Raw genomic sequence first — 23,117 nt, 5'->3', positions numbered from 1 at the left:
ATGCAATTAGTGTAACCTGGTTCTTTGAATGAAGAACCTCAATAAATCCCCAACAATAAAAAAATGTGATTATTTTAAATAGAAGAACGGGACAGTCTTGGAGAGGACGCTCTCATCTTCTCCACAATTGATGGACTTCTGACAAATAAAGTTTGGTGCATCTATCCCCATCTCTGCATATTGGCTGACAGTGACAGGTGGCCAAACTCTCTTCATCCAGTAACAAGGTCATCTCAGCTGTTTCATAGTTTTCAACAAAATTTATTTGTAAGACATTAGCCCACTAAATTAGATAACATAAAGTAAATGTCCCCCATTATAATGGTAGAAAACTAATAGACGTCAAGACCTGGTTTGGATTCCTACTATTCTCTCTCTACCTAGTACCTAGTCAGACTCTGAACCAGTAGATCTTTGTTAGAATGGTATTTAATCTCCATGCTCATCTCCAATTGATGTAGACGACAAAAAATTCCTGCTTCTTTAAATTCCATGAAGGAGCGAGATCCATGTTGATACTTTCTCATTTCTGAAATACATCAACAACACTTTGCACACAACATCCCAAGTGTTATTCAGCTCCATGCTCATTTCATAGATCATCTTACACAAAATTTTTTTTAGAGAACATCACAGTTTCACTATTGGGTGCTGCCCATTTTGCTTTGACTCATACTATTAGAGTTTGTCAAACAATTCAGTCACCATTCAAGAACTACACAAAATATGGAATGTCTCAAGAAACTGTATGTGACCTTTGCACATGAGTCATGCTAATCTTCTCTGTATTGTTTCAATTTTATTATACGTGCTGCCAAAGCAAGCACAATGTTCTACTTTTGTATGTAACTTTTTTTTTTTTTATTTTGGGGGCTTCATTGAGGATTTAAAGAACCTGGTTACATTGATTGCTTTTGTCAGATAAAGACCTTCCAATAATAGTGTTCCACCTCCAAAACGTGTACCACCCCCTGTGATTCCCACCCCCTTCCTTTCTCTGTTCTCCCCATCCTCAACCCCCACACTGTGTGCCAGGTCACTAATTTTTTTCCATATTAGAATTGAGTACATAGAATTCTTGCTTTTCCATTCTTGTGATGCTTTGCTAAGAATAATGTCTTCCACTTCCATCCAGGTTAATACAAAAGATGTAAAGTCTGCATCTTTTGTAGTGGTTGCATAGTAGTCTATGGTATACATATACCACAGTTTGCTAATTCATTCCTAGGTGGGTGGGCATTTAGGCTGTTTCCACATTTTAGCAATTGCAAATTGAGCTGTGATAAACAGTCTAGCACAAGTGTCCTTAAAGTAAATAGATGTTTTTGTTTTTGTTTTTTTTTTTTTTCCTTCTAGGCAGATGCCCAGTAATGGGATTGCAGGATGAAATGGGAGGTCTAGTTTGAGTTCTTTGAGGGATCTCCATACTTCCTTCCAAAAAGGTTGTACTAGTTTGCAGTCCCACCAGCAGTACAAAAGTGTTCCCTTCTCTTCACATCCATGCCAGCATCTGTAGTTTTGAGACTTTATAAGGTGGGCCATTCTCACTGGGTTTAGGTGATATCTCAGGGTGGTTTTGATTTGCATTTCTCGGATAATTGGGGATGATGAGCATTTTATCATATGTTTGTTAGCCATTCATCTGCCTTCTTTAGAGAAGATTCTATTCATCTCTCTTGCTCTATGTTGTAAAGGATTCTTGGTTCTTTTGTGTTTATTGAGTTATCTGTAGATCCTAGTTATTAATCTTTTATCTAATTCAATATATGCAAATATATCTTCTTATTGGGTAGGTTGTCTATTTGCTTTGGTATTGATTTGTCATGTAAATACAACTAACCTGTTCAGATTCAGAGGTTTACATCCAGCAGCTACATTCTTAGAATTTGACATAGAATTTGAAAACATTCTTAAATTTTGAGGTAGAGAACCAAGTAGCTTCAAAGATTTTCATAATTATGGAGGACAAATCATTTGAGGGCCAAGGACAAGTTGGTGTCCACTACTAGAGAAGGACATGGGATCTTTTACAGCCTAAGAAAAGGTGCTGCACAGGCTATAAGTAGGCTTCAGGGCATAGATCTGGTAACAAAGAAAAAACGGAACTCCATTCCTTTCCTGCATCATTATTTGGAACTCTCTGACAGTTTAGAACAATCTCAGCTACTATTTGCTAGACAAAAGGACTTTAAAGGAGAATGTACAAAGGATTAGGCTAAGTCTAAACTAAAATGTGAGCTCCATATAAGCTCTATATAAGTAGGGGAAGGGATCTCTTTGCTCACTGTGTGTTTGTGTGGCTAAAGGTCAGAGGCCTAGCTGCCAGAGCAGAGAATGATGCTAGTGCTTTTGGGAACAATGGACAAGCATATAAGCAAATGTAAGTGAACCACAAAAAGTATTACTTTGAAGTTTAAGTGTGTTTGACCATGGAGACTGAGGCATCTGAATCAGCAAAGACTTCCTAGTAGCATAATTACCAGACTGCAGGACCAGTTTCCAGGCAACAATGCAGCAACACAATCAGGGGAAACAGAACGAGTACAAAGTCCTTCTTCTCCCCTTTCTGCCTTATAAAAGAGGATTGCCTTTCTTGCACTTTAAAACCTGTTCAGTTCTTGAAAATTTCAAGGAGGAAGGTCTAGAGCACAACAGTACAACAGGGAATGGTACAACAGCTTCTACTAAAGTGGACCTTTCATGACCCATATAACTACTCAGAAAAAGCAGAGTTGTGACACTGTCTTTATCCCACGCATAGGGGCTGTACTTGTAATAAAACAAAATAAAACTGAAATCCGTAAGGTTAAAGGTCTTAAAAGTCTTTTTTTTTTTTTTTTTGTAGAGACAGAGTCTCACTATACTGCCCTCGGGTATAGTGCCGTGGCGTCACACGGCTCACAGCAACCTCTAACTCTTGGGCTTATGGGATTCTCTTGCCTCAGCCTCCCAAGCAGCTGGGACTACAGGCGCCCGCCACAACGCCCGGCTATTTTTTTTGTTGCAGTTTGGCCGGGGCTGGGTTTGAACCCGCCACCCTCGGCATATGGGGCCGGTGCCCTACTCACTGAGCCACAGGCGCCGCGCAAAGGTCTTAAAAGTCTTCAGAACCCTGCACTCATTACTACTTGTAACACCTCCATCCTTTGGATTTCTTCCGGCTATCTCATTTCCATTCTAAAACTTTCTGAAACAAACCATGAAATTTCAACTGATGTACAAGTTGCAATAGTTATAATTATTTTACACCTCAATTTAACATTAACTGGTCTTTTTTCTTTTTCTTTTTTTTTTTTTTTTTTGAGACAGAGTCTTACTTTGTCCCCCTGGGTAGAGTGACATGTCATCATAGCTCACAGCGACCTCAAACTCTTAGGATTAAGCAATTCTCTTGCCTAAGCCTCCTGAGAAGCTGTGACTACAGGTGCCTGCACAATGCCTGGATATTTTTTTGTTGCAATTGTCATTGTCGTTTTAGCAGACCCAGGCCCCGTTCAACCCTGTCACCCCCAGTGCATATGGCTGGCACCTTAACCACTGTGCTACGGGTGCCACCCAGCATTAAGTAGTCTTTTATCGTGTACACTTACCTTTCAGAGTCAGGAAGAAGAAAATTATCTATAGTCCGTCCAAATAAATCTTCCGCAAAGACATTAATATTCTGCTCCAAAAGAAGATCCACTAAGCTTTCCGAATTACAAAGTACAGCAAGCATGAGCGCTGTTCTAAAATAAGAAAGATAACCCACACTTACAAACTTGAAAAAAGTTATTTATAGTACTAATTGGATATACTTTACCAATTCAATATCCTGCCTGTCCGTGCAGAATGTTCTTACAGACATGAACATCTTGGGTACTGAAATGTTCATTTTAGCCAATTTCCACTGAAGCTAAAAGGAAGCCTCTTAACCACTGGTATAACACAGTACAAGTTGCTAATTTATAGGGCTTTAATGGTCAAGAAACTATGCTGAGATCACTTATCTTACATAGTGCAAGATTTAGATGTAGAATTCTCCATTCCTTCCCTATCTAAATAGAATATATTTTCATTCAAAGTCAGATAGTGGTCAAATAAGTAAGAGCTACTTGCAGGCTTCCAATAACAATAATAATGGTAATAATTTTAGTCAGAGTACTTACAGATTTTGATGCTGATATTCATGTGCTAGGAACTGCATTAAATTATTGTGTGTGTGTGTGTATATATATATATGTATCTGTGTGTATGTGTGTATATGTCTCTGTGTGTGTACATATAAGACTTTACACACCATAAGCCTTGGCAGATTATGCTCCTTTTCAGATCAAAAAACACATCTGATGATAAATGATGTTCCTAACATCACACCTAGCAAGTGGAAAAGCCAGGAATCCAACCCAGGCTTCGGGGAATCTAAAGCCTCTCTGTTTACACTTTATCACCCACCTATGGCTTATTTTATTCAAGGAAAAGTTTATCCAGTTAAAGTTTTCATCCTTCTGCCCATGCCAATTAAAACTAAAACATCAAACTACACTAGAAGTAAAAATGGAAAAAAAGCTGATGAACCCACAGGATCTGGTAATAGCAATTAATAGTCACTTAAGGATAATCTAACGTCAATATTCTTTAAAGAAAACAACTTAAAGACTCACTAAGTCATTCAAAAGAGAAAATGAATCCCAGCTCCTATTTATGGGACACAGAACATTCTAAAGGAAAACCATGTAAGCAACAGTTGTTAAAAAATACTATGAAAGAGTGAAGAATTTCATATTAAGTCATAAAGTAAACTACAAGTTTAAGTCCACATTTTATACAACTAACTAAAGCCTATCAGCTAATATATCACCAAAACACCAAATTACGAACAAATATCAGTCAATATTGAAAAAAAGGTAAATCCTTCTGTATACTGTCCTTCATATTTCTCAGTCAAAATAACTGCTTTTCTGCGTAACTGAAGATCTGTGTGGATATTTTTCACTATACAACAATTATGAGGTAACGTTATTGTTCATTTAACATTTCTGAGGAGAGATACTATTGCCACTCTAGAATACCACTCAGGTTTTAAAAACAGAACGAATTACTATACCTCCTACATCCATCAACTAGATGTATATTTGCCTTATGCTTAATTAAAAGTTCCGCCACATCTGAATGGGTTTCCTTCAGAGCAAGGAAGAGTGGTGTGGTGTCTTTCTGCAATACAGCAAAAACAATTAATACAATATTGGACAAAATTATACACTTTTATAAGTGGAAAACTTTATATAAGGTCCTAAAATTGTACACATAATGTAGAAAATAAATAAAAAGTAGACCCTTCCTTCTCATTACTCTGTGCTTTCCAATGTGACACTCCTTCCCTTGGAAACACCTCTCATCTGCCTCTTCACATCAACTCAGGTTACCTCCAAAACTCAGTTCAGACATTTAATGCTTTGAAGAATCTTTGCTTCTATCACAGCATTTACCACAGTATAATACTTTCTTGTTTCTCATCTAAACCAAGAGCTTCTTGTGGGCAGAGGCAGTATCTATTATTAATATCTCTATATCCCCCTACCCTAAGATATAGTAGTAACTATTTTCAGTATTTTTATTGAGTTAATGATCTAAATTATTACCCCTAGATCAGTATTTCTTACACTGGATTTCAAAGACTACTTACAAGTATGTACCCCCAACACAAAGTTTCCATGATCATCTATGCATAACAAATATTACCAAACTTTCCATTATATATCCAATATTAAAGCAATCTCTTGAATTTGCTTAAACCCTCTTTGGCAATACATTTTTGGGGCAAACCCTAACATTTGAGAAATTAGAGTTTCCGTGATCCTTGAAAGCTTTCCAACAAAGGGGGAGGATTTCACCAGGTATACCAACTCAGGACTCTCTTCTATCGATGGTGACAAGACCCCAGATGCCAATTGGTCTGTCACTCCTGTTGCGAATGGTTCACTAAGGTTTTCTGAGTGAAAAAAAGCTAGACTTCAAATGAACTTTTCTTGCTTATCATTAAATGGCCCATGGGATGTCTCCTGTTATAAGATTATCAATTTTTTACTTAGGAGGCTGAGGCAAGAGAATCACTTAAGCCCAAGAGTCTGAGGTCGCTGTGAGCTGCGACACCATGGCAATCTACCAAGGGTGACATAGTGAGACTCTGTCTCAAAACAAAACAAAACAAAACAAACAACAACAACAAAAAAAGATTACCGATTTTTATCTCAGCTGTTAGAAAGTTCACTGAGAAACATTATTCTCGATGAAAATGGTATATGGAAATCTAATGCATATTTAACTTTCTAATCCATTTTTTTCTGGTTTCTCTTTAAATTATGTTTTTTTCGGCAAAATATAAAGCAGAAATATAATGGTTTCTTAATAGAAGTTCTAATACTGACTTACATGAATTGTTTACAGCCTAAGTAAAGGCACTAAATCATTTTCATTTTTAAGGGATGGTGCTGAGGCAAAACATATGTCATCATCTATCCAACTACAACCATGATTAACTTAAAAAGGCTTATAGGTTTTGTAACAGGAAAACAATTATTTGATAGATGCAAAGACAAAGAGATTTTAAAAGCCATTTTTTAAGTTCTAAGATATGACCCCATCACTAAGGACTAATATAATTTTTTTTAAAAAAATTCCTATATGTATTCTAACTTCATGGTTTTCAGTGTTTCAAACTGAGATCCTGATTATGCTGAAGCTCTGTGGCCCTAAAAGATGTGCTAAGACAGTTCATATTACAGCTTCAACTAAAAAAAAAGGTAAAGGATTCACTACTATTCTGATTGAGAAAACTCTACTTGTAAAAAACATTTGTTGACTTAATCATCTGAATGATAACAAAGAGGAAATACTAAAATGGTCAGTCTGCACTTATTGAAAGACTATACACAAGTAAATTTCTAAAATCCCTCTCAATAACAGTAAATGATTGATGGTTGAAAAGGATAAGAAGGTGCTCTGTAAGCTAACAGATACTGCCAGTAACATTCCTTTTACCCTCTTAAGCAGTAAAAGACATCATAAACATCAGTCTAATATTACTGGAAAGCAGAGATTGAAAGAGAAATAGTGCCTCTAGAAATTTCTTACATTTTTGATACATGTGAATTCATAATTACACTTAAGTGCTCAGTGCATCAGAGTCTTGAAGAAATTGTGTTGTTCTTAGGGACAGTGTCAGAGAAAGTGTCAAGAAATCCTGGGTTGGTTCAGTGCCTGTAGCTCAGCAGCTAGGGCACTGGCCATATAAAAATACCTGAGCTGGCAGGTTCTAAGCCAGCCCAGGCCTGCCAAACAATGACAACTACAACAAAAACAAAAAAATAGCCCGGCATTGTGACAGACACCTGTAGTCCCAGCTTCTTGGGAGGCTGACGCAAGAGAATTGCTTAAACAAGAGTTGGAGGTTGCTGTGAGCTGTCACGCCAAGGTACTCTACCCAGGGGAACACAATGAGACTCTGTCTCAAAAAAATAAAAAAAAAAAAAAAAAAAACAACTCCTGAGATTGACTGATCCTTCCTACCTCAATCTCCCTCTCCCTCAAACATGTACCTGCCTTCAAGGAAATATTTTTAAATATACGTGCTTGGACCTTATTATATTTTCTGAATCAAAATCTTCGGGACAGAGCCTAGACTTCTAAATTATTCTTTTACATTCCCCCCAGTTCATTGTGTTGCACAATTCTAGTGGAGAACTAATGCAACAGAAAACCACTTTTGTCTCATTGTCTACCTACATGGACAATTATGTTACCACTTGGGAATTTGGATAAAAAGAAGAAAGAGTAAGAGGTGGAGTCATTACTGAAAATTCCATTTAATGTTTCTAGGGAAGGGGAGAACAGGGACTAGTGAACTGAACATGCACCTTGATTTTGCTACGGAAAAGGTCCTTCTCCCCCACCTTCCCATCAAGACATTCTGGTCTTGAGAGTAGAGTTTACACTCTTACCTAAAAGTGGCTGCTTCTGCCAAATTAGGATGATCAGTTAATTATTTGTTCTTCCTTCTTTCTTAATTCATCATACTCATTGTCAATCTGGTTTTCTCGGAGTTCTCCTAAAATTGATGCCTAGACAAGTCTACCTCTCACTAACTCTCTCAAACTGAGAGTTATTATCCCTCAAAATAAAGAGATTCTGGTTTAAATGTTAAAAAACTGGACAAAACATGCAAAACCCCCTCTTATTGGTATTTCCTGCAGTTATGTATTTTTTTAATGATTTTTTATTAAGTCTTTTGTATATAGATCATAAAAACATTTATGCCATTTTCAGTGTGTTGATTATTTGAACAAATTGAAGTGCTTACATCATACTAATCAACATAGCTTTCACCTCATTTACCCAATCATGCAGTTTTTAAACTGGCCTGTGTGTTTCTGATCAGTCTCCTTTCCCTTTTCCCCATTTTCCTCTTTACTCCTTGCTTATGTGAGGCAAATCATGTTCCTAGAAATTATTTTTTAAGAAACCTGTCAACAGCAAGATTTCTATTTCTTGTAAAATACATTCCTTTTGTCGAAGTTTTAAGATAAAGCCTATTTCTAGGATAAATTGACTTTTCTGTGCTATTTTACAATAATTAGAAAGAAACAGCAGAATGGTAAAAAAATTGAAAAAATAATTTAACCTTCAACAAATTCAGTGTTATCTCAAATATTTAACATAAATGCATAAAAGAAGATGTACTCTCTCATGCTCCTTCGAAAGTACCAATTTTTAAACAGAAACCTTTGACAATTGAGCTATTTCAAAATATTTTATTTTAGGGAATGCTTAAGTTTCCAAACTTGGAAAATTGAACCCTTACATATGTCAATGTTAAAACAAATGTATTTCCGATATTTTCAAAATAAAGTCAGTTAATCTATACCTTGTTCATTATCTCTGTAGCGGCACCATGTTCAAGGAGTTTTGTTGTAATCTCTACATTGCCGCTGTGGGCAGCATAGTGGAGAGCGCAGTTACCGTGGATATCCGTGATGTTGGGATCTGCGCCACGTTCTAAGAGGAGAGTGACACACTGCGGTCTCTCGCATTGCACGGCCTGTCAGTTTTACACCAAGAAATAGATCATAAGTTCTAGGAATGCAATATAAACCTTTCACAGATTTCACTTATTAGTTATATTCAATTGTGATAAATTCATTTTATTCTATGGGTTTAAATAAAATCCATCTCAAGCTGAAATCTGGCTACTATATACCTTTATCAGAGGTGTCCTCTCTTCAGCATCTCTGATGTTCAGATCGCAGTCCTTGTCGATCAACATAGTGGACACCTTGGCATAGCCTCTTACGCAAGCCAAATGCAAAGCACTTCTACAAAATTGAGAGAGCCTTTTTAAAAAATTGTAGCACACTAACTAAAAACATGTAATCATTCACGTAGCTGTAAGCATTAAGTTTCATTTATTCCTGTTTTCAGAACAAATCCTTAATTTTCTTGTGAAGACAGAACGATATTTATTAACACTCACTGTGTAACAAAAGAACAGCCTATTGGAATCCAAAGACATTGGCCTTTGGATTCAGTAACTTCAGTTTGGGACACACTTTGGCTTAGCTTTTCTGTGTCTTAATTTCCTCATCGATAAAATGGAAATAAAAATAGTAAGAGCAGGCGGCACCTGTAGTTCAAAGGAGTAGGGCGCCAGCCCCATATGCCAGTTGTGGTGGGTTGAAACCCAGCCCCAGCCAAAAACTGCAAAAAAAAAAAAAAAAAGAAAAGAAATAGTAAGGACACTTTACAGGATACCCTTGTGATGCTGACCATTTTTAACAGTTCCTGGCACAAATAACAGTTGTTTATTATAACTATTACTATGAATGCTAAGAAAGATGACATTCTGATTAAAGTAAAATGATACAATCATATCTACTCAGTGGTATGTTTTAAAGATTAGAAATACAACTGTATTATAATGTTTCTTTTTTTTTTCCATTATAACATCTCTGATTTAGGAATGCCACTTGTAATTCATGATTATAAGTATAATTGACAGCATTTTAAAAATTACAGTATTGAACTTAAGATAATGGGGCATAGCACATTCCATGGTGGCTTTACAGTGAGTGAGATTTGGCACACACAGGTCTCTAGCATTTATTTTTATATGAATGACATTTAAATAAATTTTAGTTTTTAAATGTACTAGGACAAAAAGATGGCTGAATTAACAACAATTTTCAAAAGAAAGTTAATTCTCATTTTGATTTCAAAAATATTTAAAACAAAAGAAATGCAGAATTCAAATGGAAAGTGTGGCTCATTATTCAGTGCTTAGATTGATTGACATGTAAAGGAGATACTTCCAGTGATTAGTATTAGTCATTAAGACTGTTATAAAATTTCAAAGGTCACTAAAATATCTTTTTAAATAATTGTTTAACTTTAGGAATTATTTTTATGCTAACTTTTATTCTCTTCAAAAGTAAAGGAATCTTTTTATCTGTGTTTAACAGGAGGGAGGAAAAACTGCATGTGAGATCAAGTCCTAATGCAACAATTTTAAACCTCTCATCTTCCTCAGGCTGCTCAGGTAAACATGATGGTTTGGGATGGAACGGTCCTGAAAGGCTATAGTATATGTCTCCTACCAAAGAGGTTTCCAGCTTATGTTTGGAGAATAAATGGATTCAAAGGATGGATAGGGAGCTCAATTAAAAGGAAAAAGAAAAACTCAAGAAGTAAAGCAATACTTTTGCAAGATTAATAATCATTTATATTTGCCAGCTTTATTTTCTTAAGGGCACAAATAAAATGATGAATCTATAATTATTTGTATATATAATAAATACATATGATGAAAACAATGTGCATAATAAAATGTATATGCAACAGAATATACATGCACAGATACAGGTAAAAAGATTCATTTTGAAGAGACTACAAGTTAGCAGAAGATACTAATTCAAATAAATGAATTAATAAAAAGTGGGAAATTATTTTTCTTGTGTAAGATTCATATCCCATAATCCTTGTGAACGGATTATTTCATTAATAATAAGCTGCTACTAAAACTTATACAGGTTCACTGCAGAAATCACAGGGAAAAAAAGAAAAATCGTAGTCGTATACCAATTTCTAACACTAACTGCTTTTGTCAAACTTTTTACATATTTTCAGCTAACACATTGCCATAGTCCATGTGTACATATCAGCAAATTGACATTTTCCTCACTGTATATCTTAAAAGTTCACCTCCACATGACAGCTGACACCTACCTGTTCATATGCCACCTTCATATGCCACTCTTACCTAAGTGGCTGCTTCTGCCAGATTAGGATTCTGTCACATATTGTACTACCCTATGGATGCATTGAAGTTTCTTTTTTTTTTTTTTCTTTTTTTTTGTAGAGACAGAGTCTCACTGTACTGCCCTCAGTAGAGTGCCGTGGCGTCACAGGGCTCACAGCAACCTCTAACTCTTGGGCTTACGCGATTCTCTTGCCTCAGCCTCCAGAGCAGCTGGGACTACAGGCGCCCGCCACAACGCCCGGCTATTTTTTTTTGTTGTTGCAGTTTGGCCGGGGCTGGGTTTGAACCCGCCACCCTCGGCATATGGGGCCGGCGCCCTACTCACTGAGCCACAGGCATGTTATGTAGGTTCTCCTTAATACAGTGTTACTTTAAGCAGAGCTGAGAAAGTCGAATTTTATGAATTTCTAATTACTCTATAAAAATATTTTATTATGACTTGTTGGAGTCTATCTAAAAGGTCATAAGCACATAAAAGCATAAGTACCACCACATTGCATCTTTATAAACTTTGTGGATAGAAAAAAAAAAGTATTCCCTTTTTAATTTAAGGTCCTTGTCTTATCAAGAACACTAAATGTTTTTCCCAGGTCCATAGATCAATTGTAGATCAGTAGAGAAAAATGTACTTTGCAGAATTTTAGAATTCTTTTTTTTTTTCTTGCAGTTTTGGCCAGGACCGGACTTGAACCAGCCACCCCTGGTTTATGGGGCCAGTGCCCTACACTTTGAACCACAGGTGCTGCCCAAATTAAGATATATTTTCATTTGATGTGTTGCAAATATTTTGTAAACATGTTTTGTTAATTTTTTCCCCTCATATACGGAGGGTTTTAACGTTTATTTTGCTGAAACAATCTTCAGAAAGCTTGCTTCAGAGGTCATTCTCAGGAAGGGCTTCTTACCATAAAAATGTATCTATCTCAATAGGCATTTAGGTTTGTTCCCAGTACTTTCCTCATTTGGTATATTTAAAACTTTTAATATGTATTTTATTATGAACTTACATTTATTTATGTATTTATTTATTTGAGACAGATTCTCACTATGTTGGCCTGGGTAGAGTTCCGTGGGGTCACAGCTCACAGCAATCTCAAACTCTTGAGCTTAAGCAATTCTCCTGCCTCAGCTTCCAAAGTAGCTGAGATTATAGGTGCCCCCACAACACCTGACTATATATTTGTTGTAGTGGTCTTTCTTTAGCATGCTGTTCTTGGAACCCACCACCCCACCCCACCCCCACCCCCCGGTGTATGTGGCCGGTGTCCTAACCACTGACCTGACGGTGCCCAGCCCTGAACTTACTTTTGTGAATTAAAAATCTATCTACTTTCTTTCCAGCTAACAGACACCTCAGTTATGAAAAATTCATTGTTCGCTAATAATATAAAATGTCACCACTATCAAGTTCTAAATTCTCCTATACATTTGGTCTATCTGGATTTTATATTTTGTGCCATTCATTCATGTGTCTTTTCAAATGTTAGTAAAAAATTTGTGGACCTTAATAGCACATTTTGATGTCTAAATAGGCAAGTCTTTATTCACACCATTACAAATGTTTCTTAATATCATGACAATAACAAAAGACGGATACCATATGCAACTCAAAAATTGAAAAATTTTGGCATTTTTATTTGGCTGATTTAAAATTAATAAACATGGAAAGAGCCCACATTTTCAGGAAAATAAGTCTTCCTACTCAAGCACATGCAATCATCTTACCACTTTAAAATTGCTTTCTAAGACCCCCTCGGTAGAGAACGCAAACCCACGGCTGCACTTCGATATAAAATGGAAATTGGACTTGATCTAAAGATGTGTTAGCTCAGAGGTGGACATATTGTAGGAATTCTCTCATTATGTACTTTTCCATAATATACAGAACATTATGTTCTAAAATGTGTACATCAAAAATAAAATGCGGTTATACCTAATTTTCTTGGTTAAATTACTTTAAAATGGTCAATACAGGCTGGGCACAGGGGCTCGCGTCTGTAATCCTAGCACTCTGGATGCCGAGGCGGGTGGATTGCCTGAGCTCACAGGTTCAAGACCAGCCTGAGCCAGAGCGAGACCACATCTCTAAAAATAGCCAGGTGTTGTGGCGAGTTCCTGTAGTCCCAGCTACTCTGGAGGCTGAGACAAGACAAGTGCTTGAGGTTGTTGGGGAGCTATGACGCCACAGCATTCTATCCAGGGCAAAAAAGTGAGACTCTGTCTCCAAAAAACAAACAAACAAAAAAGCTCAATACAGAGCTGTATAAGGGGAATCTGGAGTGGAATGGAAACCAGATGAGGTTCAGCTTTTGCTCTGCTGCCCATAGTGGTGGCCCGAGTGGGGCGCGGGACCTCTCCCAGACTTCCCCATCTCAGTTTCTAAGGAGCCCTGGCGACAGGAGGGCTGGCCCAGGGAGCCCATGAAAGAGGGCGTCTCCCCCCTCACACCCCTCACACCTCATCCCTCACACCTGGTCACCCCACCTCTCACCCCCCACGCCGCCATCCCCAACCCCATCCCACCCAACCCCTGCCCCCCGCCCCAGCCCGAGCCGGCTCCCTGTTCCTATTACCTCTTCTTCTTGTCATATGCATTTAACTTATTTCTTTTCAGATGGACCAGGTCCATCATGTCGTAGAGGTCGCCCTCGTAGGCAGCTCTGTGGAGAGTCTTGAGGTCCTTAAATTTGACCTCATACCCGGCCGTTGAGAAGACTGGGTCCTGATTCTGGTCCCAGTACTGGTGGACCAAAGGGGTCAAGGCTGAGTTGCCCATCTCCACCTGCAGCTAACAATTTCTTTTAGATAGAGCTCCTGGCTCCGTAGACTCCCTTCCCCCACCCCCTCCCCTCCGCTTTCTCGCTCAGCGTAGCCCTAGGACGGTGTCCTAACCAGGTCTGGCAGCAACTCCAGGAAACAAGCCTGGCGGTTCCGTGGTCAGACCAGTACAACCGAAGGCTAGCAACCGCAGTGCGCGTGCGCAGGAAGACCTACGCTGGCGTCCGGAAATTGTGTGCAGCTGGTGCCTGGGCGTGCAGGGCGTGGCTACAGAGCTGGACCTCGGGGCTCCCTGGGTGCACAGGGTCCTCGTACACTGCCCGCCAGGCCTGGCACACCTGCTGCACATGGTGCGTGCAGGAGGGATCTAGGGAGTTCTGTACCCTCTCAGCTCAGGCAGATATTTCCTGTCCTTGCTGCTGTTTGGACAGGGCCAGGGACTGTGGGGAGCAGCCCTGCAACTAGGAACCTGCCCGCGCTCCTAGAAGGAAGGAACAAGGTACCTGACACCTCAGTTGCAGTCAAGCCTGGCCAATGACCTGGCAGCAGCCGCTCAGCCAGGCAGTCTGGGCGCGGACCCCATACTCCCAGCGTGGGCCCAGCAGGAGCTGGCCCACGGAGTCGGTAGGGCCCTTGGGACGCATGCTGGACACGAGTCCTTGAGCGCTGGACACACCGACCTCAGGGTTCAGCGGTGCAGCCTGTTCCGCCCCTGAGTGCTGCTGCTAGTGCCGGGCCCACCGCCCGGCTTGGCGCAGGCTGAGGCCCCCGCCCTTGCATTGGTGCTGCTGAGGGCGTCGCGAGATCTGGGATTTCTGGACAGTCACTGCAGGCACCTGACAACGAGTTGCAGCCCCGGCTGTGGTGGCAGCGGGCTGGCAGCCTAGTCCCTGTCCATCCCGCCTGCCTGACCTGAGGCAGGCAAGTCCTCCACCTCAGGAAGTCCCATTCTGGCAGGAAAACAGCAGCAAACAGTGTGGACAGAAATAGGAGACTGGTGCGGACAAGTGCTCAGGGGGTTGGAAAGCCAATCTCTGAGTAGCGGACAGAAGGGGCAGCAATAGATGGGCTAGGTGGAGTGGACTGTCTCTCGTGCCAACACAAGGAACATGCTCTAGGAGCACCACCTCTACCTCCTGCATCCCAGGCACACACTCTGCCCCTCTAGCCCTTCCAGTCTCTCCTCTAACATTGACATCCCAAGACCTTCCATCCAAAGACCCCCTTCTCTCTCTTCTCTGGAGGGAGCCCATGCACATCTTTTTATCCTCACCTGGCTCCTACCCTCACACCCATGGATCTGCCCCCCAGGTCTACCAACAGCCTGCTAGTCCTTCACTCCATGGCATTTCTCCCTCCTTAAAAGAGACACTTTTCCTTCTAATTCAGCAGCCTGTGTCTGGGTTTCTACCACTTAGACTCCAGGCTACTTGGCTACTAGATGTCTCCAGTTGCCTTAGGTTTTCTCATCCAGACTCTCAGCAGCACTGCTAGTCTTGGTGAGCACACTACCTTCTGCCCAGCATCCAGCAGAGATTGGTGCTGTCCTTAACAACCCCTCCTCTCCCACATAGTACAAGTATCATCAAATTCTGCAGATTATGCCTCCAAAATTTCTTCCAAGAACTGACTTCCAAACCTCTCCATTCTTACTACTCCAGTCAAACCACCACCATTTCTTCCTAACACTTCAACCACCCGGCATCTCTGTGCATTCTCCCCATTGAAGGATCTTGCTGAGGTGCAGGTCGAGCATGTCCACCTCTCAGTGCTGTCCATCCCCAAAGGATGCCAGCAGTCAAGCTCTTCTCATCTTGGCGCTGCCCATACTGCCTGCAGCCTGCTGCCTCCCATGTCCACCCTCTGTCCTAGCCCACTACCTCCTACATCCTTCCTCCGCCCCAGAGCTTCTGCCCTTCGGGTTTTGGCACAGGTGCCTCTTCTGCTAGGAGAGCTTTACTAACAATCCACCTGATCCCCAATGCCAGTATCTCTCCATTGAGATATTTTCATGCTGAACTTACTGGATGTTCCCTGCCCCTTGTGGCAGGGACCATGCCTCTGCACGTGCTGAGCTGTAACAGAGAGGGAGGAGGCAGGGAGATTGGGTGCTGGAGAGCCATGTGCAGACACCACTGGCTGCTGGGACAGGAGTGGCCGGGCAGACCAGCAACAAACGGGGTATAGGCCAACCTGCCTTTGCTGCCCTTGGACTGCCTGTCTACATCCCCTGCTCCCCCTGTACACCCTCCCTTCCACTCCCAACCTTCCATCTAACTTAGTACCTGGACAGCATCTCCACCCCATTTTGTGCTTCCTCCAGCACTATGCACTGTTGGACGTCTTATTACGTCTTTTACTTATTTGTTGTGCCTGGTGTCTGTCACTCCCACAGGCACATAGGCTCAGCAAGGACAGTGCCTTGGTCCTGAGCACCTCCAGTGCCTAGAGTGCTGTCTACCATGTGGACTTTAGTTGGACCGATGAGAGCACCAGACTGATGAGTGGATGGCAAATGCATGCCGGACAGACATGGGAAGGCACACAGGTGAACAAGTAAACAGATACTGCATGCATGCATACACATGCGGGTGACAGGTGCAATGGAAGGGGGTGCATAAAAATTGCGTGCACACAGGGAGATGGGCCCCTGTGTGCAGAGGAGAGTGAGCATGTAGGGCTGAGCAGCAGCTCTACAGCTGCTGGGTTCAAACCCTGCATCACCAAGACTGCTATATCAGGGCACGTAGCACAGAACCGTCTGTGTCCTCGTCTACATGAAAAGTCATGGGCATGTGTCTCGAGGGACTATGGCAGTGACCAAAGAAGCTCACGTAGCATAGGGTGCAATTGCACCCTCAGGGCACCTACAGGCCATGCTGGTTCCTGTGTCTCTGCAGGTCATGATGAATGGAAAAGAGAGACAGCCACATGCCGGGGCAACGAGGGACTCACAGGTTGGTGGGGCTTAAGCAGAACATGGAGCTATATGGCACAATGGGTCGGGGGCCGCTCCTCATCACGTCATCGGCTTCCACCTCCTTCTTCCCCTCCACTTGGCTCTCCGGGTCCACGTTACCACCTGTGAGAGTACAGAGCCACCAGGTAAGGGTGTGGTGTGCACACAGCCCACATCACATGATCTCTCCACCAGGCAGGCCTGGCCAGGCAGGCTTCGCAGACATGGCTGAGGGGATGATGGCAGGCCACAGCCACAACCAAGTCCCTGAGCTGTGTGTGCAGAGACTCCGATAAGCCGGCCCCTCCTTGCATCTTGATTTGGCAGGGCTGGGGTGGGAACAGATTCAAGCCCATGCTGCCTACTAGGCTGTGCATGCTCCAAAAGGAGCAAAGCCAGCCAGGCCTCCCCACGGCCTCTACAGGACCCTTGGAGCAGTGAAATTGGACAGGCAGGGCTGGCCCTGATTCAGAATCCCACAGGAGCTCCCTGACCACCATTGTCCAGTCTGAACTGACCTGGCATTTTCTCCCTCAGGATTCTAGATAAGGACTCACAATGATAGGGAGGTCAGAAGGACCCACTGACCCAGGAAGGATTTGCTGACCAGTCTCTGCTCACAGCTCGCTCTTCCTTGGGTCCTTATGGGTCCTCACTTGGCCCCCACTCAGCACCCGACCTTCCCCAGGCCCACCCTCTGCTTGCTGAATGAGTACTCCAGCCCTGCCCAATTTTGTTCCCACAAACCAAACTGCCCAGGACTGAGATGGCCATAACCTGATATGTCAGATAAAGCCTGCTATTCATGCATTTTGCTCACAACTCTGCATCTTTAATTATCCTAACATATAGTTCAACTCTTGTGGGTGACAGAGTTCCTGAGACCTCAGGGACACCAAAGAAGATAGTGCAGTGACTTGGAGCCCCCCCACCTGCTGTATCTCCTTTTTACTTCTTTAAAGAAACATAAAAGCAAAGAGGATATTAAGAACAAAAATGAAGGTGCTTATCCCTACAGCCTGCTGTAGAGAACAAGCTCCAAGCCCTCCTTGGCCACTGACCACTCTGAAGTCCTGCAGAGAATAGCTGGGACAGAAAAAAGAGCCTTGTGTGGCATGTGAGAACTGCTGACATGGCACTGGGCAGCCAGCTCCCCTACCCACAGGCATAGGCAGTTTTATAGTGACCACTTATGAAATGGGTATCATCAAATTTCTCTGCTGAAAACATAAATTATTAAATACACAGACCTCTGAGAAAGAAATCTGACAATACTTAATTAAAGCTTAAAATACTCTATTAATATCTAAGACATTATCTGCTAAGGCAATCAAGCATACACACAGCAATCTGTATTTACTTTGTTATAAGTTCTTTTACAGTAACAAAATTTATGAAACATATAACCATAGTTTGACTAAGTAAAATATGAAATGTTTATATGAAGCACCATACTATTAATATTAAAAAAGCTTACACCTGGGCAGCACCTGTGGCTAAGTAGGGTGCTGGCCCCATATGCCAAGGGTGGCAGGTTCAAACCCAGCCCCAGCCAAACTGCAACAACAACAAAAAAATAGCCAGGCGTTGTGGTGGGCGCCTGTAGTCCCAGCTGCTTGGGAGGCTGAGGCAAAGAGAATCACGTAAGCCCAAGAGTTGCAGGTTGCTGTGAGCCTTGTGACGTCATGACATTCTACCCGAGGGTGGTACAGTGAGACTCTGTCTCTACAAAAAAAAAAAAAAAATCACACCTGTTGTCCCAGCAATGTGGGAGGAAGGTCACTTGAGACCTCAAGTTTAAGTCTAGCCTGGGAAACATAATGAGAACCCCATTTCTATAAATAAATTGATTAATTAAATTTAAAATGACTTCAGAGATGTAAGAGGAAATTTATGACATGGTAAGTTAAAAGAAAAAAAAAGGCAGGCCACATACTTGTATACCCTACATGAGCCCCACCTGTAGAAAATAACACCCATGCAAGGAGAGAAATAACACCAAAATGTTAGCTGTGACCTCAGAAGGGCTTTTAGATCATACTTTTTGTTTTATTACACTTCTTTTGTCCTGCTTGTTTGCATGTCTCATAATTTTTTATTGCATGCTGCACGTGGTATATAAATGAAACAAATGCTCCAGATAATGTCTTCCACCAGTGGAAGTACCCTTTTGTCTATTAGGCAGATAGGATGAAGGATTTATCACTTTAATTCAATCAGGGATTTATTTTAGGCTGAGTCTGCCTACAGCTGTGGCCAGAATCCTGTACCCATTTATATTATTTATGCTTATAAGGGGAGGCTCTGGGAGGATGATGGTGGACCCAGCTCCTGCACCAGTAAGACAGAGACAGCTGCAGATGGGCACTGGGTACCCAGACACATGGCAATGGAAGACTAGACAGCAAACATTCAGCATTACCATCATGAGTTCTAGAAGCAGTGCAAAGGGCTTGGATATCTACATATCACCTTTAAAGTAAGGAATACTTATTATTTAAAGCCACACTTCTTTCACAGTAACAGCAACGCACAACAGGAGAAAAGACCCAATTGGGACTCAAGAATTCCCTTCACATCACAGCTATGTGAGTTCAGGCCAAGGCTGAACTTTGTTTTTTTTTATTGACAGAGTCTTATTTTGTCACTCTCTGTAGAGTACTGTGATGTCACAGCTCACAGCAACCTCAAACTCTTGGGCCCAAGTGACTCTCTTGCCTCAGCCTCCCAAGTAGCTGGGACTACAGGCACCCACTACAACACCTGGCTACTTTTTGGTTGCAGTTGTCATTGTTTAGCAGACCCTGGGCCAGGCTGGAACCCACCAGCCTTGGTGTATGTGGCTGGCACCCTAACCACTGAGCTATGGCACTGAGCCAGGCTGTTCCTTGAAAGCAAATGCCCACCAGGATCCTCATCTCACAGGAAAACAGGGTTGAGTCTCAGCGTTTAAGGCTGCAGAAATTTTGACACTGACCATAAATGCTAATAGAAATTAAACTTTGCGGGCGGCGCCTCTGGCTCAGTGAGTAGGGCACCAGCCCCATATGCCGAGGGTGGCGGGTTCAAACCCAGCCCCGGCCAAACTGAAACCAAAAAATAGCCGGGCGTTATGCCGGGAGCCTGTAGTCCCAGCTGCTCGGGAGGCTGAGGCAAGAGAATCGCGTAAGCCCAAGAGTTAAGAGGTTGCTGTGAGCCGTGTGACGCCACGGCACTCTACCCGAGGGCGGTACAGTGAGACTCTGTCTCTACACACACACACACACACAAAAGAAATTAAACTTTGCTATTATTTTTTATCAGGACCATTCCAGTTTTTTAGTTTCTGGTTAAAGAGTTAAACAACTCTTGAGTCATTGGGCCCAACTCTACTCTTCCTACACCTCTACGATTTCTAGTGCAAGGCATTTTCGGGAGTGCACGTGTCAGGTCACACAGGACTGTCTGAACTTTAGGAAGAAAGAGAATCATAGCAAATGGAAGTTTGAGCTGTAAGACTAAAAGGTAAGCCAAAGAGCAGTGAGAAATCTAAAACTGGCAAATCTAAATAAACATGGTCTCTATCATGTACAAAGCAATAATAATATCTACTGTGCAGAATTTTTTTTTTTTTTTGTAGAGACAGAGTCTCACTGTACCGCCCTTGGGTAGAATGCCGTGGCGTCACACGGCTCACAGCAACCTCTAACTCTTGGGCGTAAGCGATTCTCTTGCCTCAGCCTTCCGAGCAGCTGGGACTACAGGCGCCCGCCACAACGCCGGCTATTTTTTTTGTTGTTGCAGTTTGGCGGGGGCTGGGTTTGAACGCGCCATCCTCGGCATATGGGGCCGGCGCCCCACTCACTGAGCCACAGGCGCTGCCCTCTACTGGGCAGAATTTTTAAAAAAGAGCTGGAATGCTATACAACAGTAACAAAGAAGTTGGGAAAAATGGGACTAAGTTACTATTCTAAGGTCTTAGTATTATTAAAAGGGAAGTTAACGATTATAGATTTTTACTGTGAATACAGGTAAAATTACAAATTTAATCATTAAAAGAACAGAAATAGAATCTATAGTTTTTAAACCAGGAGAAGGCAAAGTGGGACATGTAAGCAAATAAACAATCAAAATCAGTTAGTATTAAAAAGGAAGGAAAAAGCATATGAAAAATGGAATAAATGTCATAATCTAAGATGGATGAAGAAAGTCCAAGTAAATTACTAGTCATAATAATTATGAGCAGACTAAATTGGGCAATTAAATGACAAAGATTCAGCAAGATTTTATAAAATAACAGTTATAAAATATGTAGTTTCCAAACAATAAGCCCAAAATAGAAGGCCACATAAAGGCTGAAAGTCAAAAGATGGAAAAATATATACTTGGCAAATGCTTACCTAAAATAAAAAAGCTCAGGGAGCCATATTCACATTGAGACAAAAATCACTAGAATTAAAGGGGACTGGCCAGGCACGGTGGCTCACACCTGTAACCCCAGCACTCTGGGAGGCCGAGGCAGGAGGATTCCTTGAGCTCGGGAGTTGGAGACAAGTCTGAGCAAGAGTGAGACCCCATCTCTACTAAAAATGGAAAAACTAGGCAGATGTTGTGGTGTAGTTCCTCTGTAGTTCCAGCTACTTGGGAAGCTGAAGGAGCAGGATTGCTTGAGCTCAGGAATTGAGGTTGCTGTGATCTGTGACTCCATAGCACTCTACCAAAGGCGACATAGTGAAACTCTGTCACAAAAAAAAAAGAAAAGAAAAAGAAGATAACTGCTTATATATATTTCAGTAGAAAGTTTTTTATTTTTATTTATTTTTTATTTTATTTATTATTATTACTATTATTATTATTATTTTTTTTTTTTTGCAGTTTTTGGCCAGGGCTGGGTTTGAACCTGCCACCTCCAGCATATGGGGCCGATGCCCTACTCCTTTGAGCCACAGGCACTGCCCTATTTTTTTTTTTTTTTGCAGTTTTTGGCCGGGGCTGGGTTTGAACCTGCCACCTCTGGCATATGGGGCTGGCACCCTACTCCTTTGAGCCACAGGTGTCGCCCCAGTAGAAAGTTTTTTAAAGAAAGCAAGAAATAAGCTCTTACAAAAGAAATTGAGAAACACATAGTCACTATTTTAGAAATGTACATACTACATAATAGATGGTTAGTAATATTCTAGGTTGTTTTTATACTACGCTGCACATTTCAAACACAACAGCAAGTGCACAATACCACATATGATGCTTACAAAAGAAATGGCCTCAATTCTTTCTAACCAAGTCTCTAGATCTGCGCTTCACAAATGGGTGACTTTGGTACCATCTGGGGCATCTGGTGAGTGCAGACCAGGCTGCTGTACACACCCTGAGATGCTCAGGACAGCTGCCAACAACAGAATTTCAGTGGTGCCACAGCTCAGCAGCTCTGTCCTAGGTCTAATTACCAGTAGCAGAATATAGTGAGGACAGAGGAATTTACTAAATGACACCACAATGCAGTCAACCAAATTAACAATGTGAGAAATTATACAGGACAAATGGTATGTTTTTTCAACAAACAAATGGCATAAAGAAAAGAGAAAATCATCATAACATAAAAGAGACGTTTTCAAAATGAAGCAAGTCAAAGGAGTAAACCTTGTTTGGACTCTTATTCAAACAAACCATCTGTAAAATGTTATTTTTGAGATAGCCAGTAAAGTTTGAACCTAGAATAGATTGGTTGTTAGCAAGGAACCATTACCAATATTGTAAAGTATAATAACAAAATGGCCGGGTGCAGTGGCTCAGGGCTGAAATCCCCATACTTTGGGAGGCCAAGGCAGAAGGACCCCTTGAGCTCAGGATTTGGAGGCTGCAGCATTGCACTCCAGCCTGAGCAACAGAGAGAGAACTTGTCTCAGAAAAAAAAAAAAAAATGAAAGAGCTACTGTGGCTATTAATTATTAAAGATGCTTACTGGCATATTTATACCTAAAAATGATACACAAGAAAGCAAGAGAAAGTGTAAGTGAACAAGATTGGCAAGGCGTGGGCAGCTGCTGATGGCAGAAGCCACTTGCCCTTGTCTCTGCCTCCCCATGTATTTCAACTTCCACAATAAATATGGTTTAT

The 23,117-nt window shown here is 41.5% G+C and overlaps 1 protein-coding gene and 1 non-coding gene across 2 annotated transcripts in view; both read right to left on the bottom strand.

The window, feature by feature from the left end:
- Positions 1 to 9,585, bottom strand: part of LOC128594206 (POTE ankyrin domain family member B-like) — a 70,689-nt gene extending 61,104 nt beyond the window's left edge. Inside the window, exons 1-5 of the mRNA XM_053602795.1 lie at positions 9,506 to 9,585; positions 9,233 to 9,347; positions 8,900 to 9,073; positions 5,084 to 5,190; positions 3,591 to 3,725 (exon numbers count right to left, since the gene is read on the bottom strand). Of these exons, the coding sequence (XP_053458770.1) occupies positions 3,591 to 3,725; positions 5,084 to 5,190; positions 8,900 to 9,073; positions 9,233 to 9,298 (482 nt within the window). The 5' untranslated portion in view covers positions 9,299 to 9,347; positions 9,506 to 9,585. The remainder of the gene's footprint in view (positions 1 to 3,590; positions 3,726 to 5,083; positions 5,191 to 8,899; positions 9,074 to 9,232; positions 9,348 to 9,505) is intronic.
- On the bottom strand, positions 721 to 827 carry LOC128595081 (U6 spliceosomal RNA). The gene has a single exon (XR_008382769.1). It is a non-coding gene; the product is annotated as a U6 spliceosomal RNA (small nuclear RNA).
- Positions 9,586 to 23,117: the final 13,532 nt, after the last annotated feature.

This window comes from Nycticebus coucang, chromosome 9 (genome assembly GCF_027406575.1).
Source record: "Nycticebus coucang isolate mNycCou1 chromosome 9, mNycCou1.pri, whole genome shotgun sequence".
Classification (NCBI taxonomy): Eukaryota; Metazoa; Chordata; class Mammalia; order Primates; family Lorisidae; genus Nycticebus; species Nycticebus coucang.
This window is presented reverse-complemented; position numbering and strand designations above follow the sequence as displayed.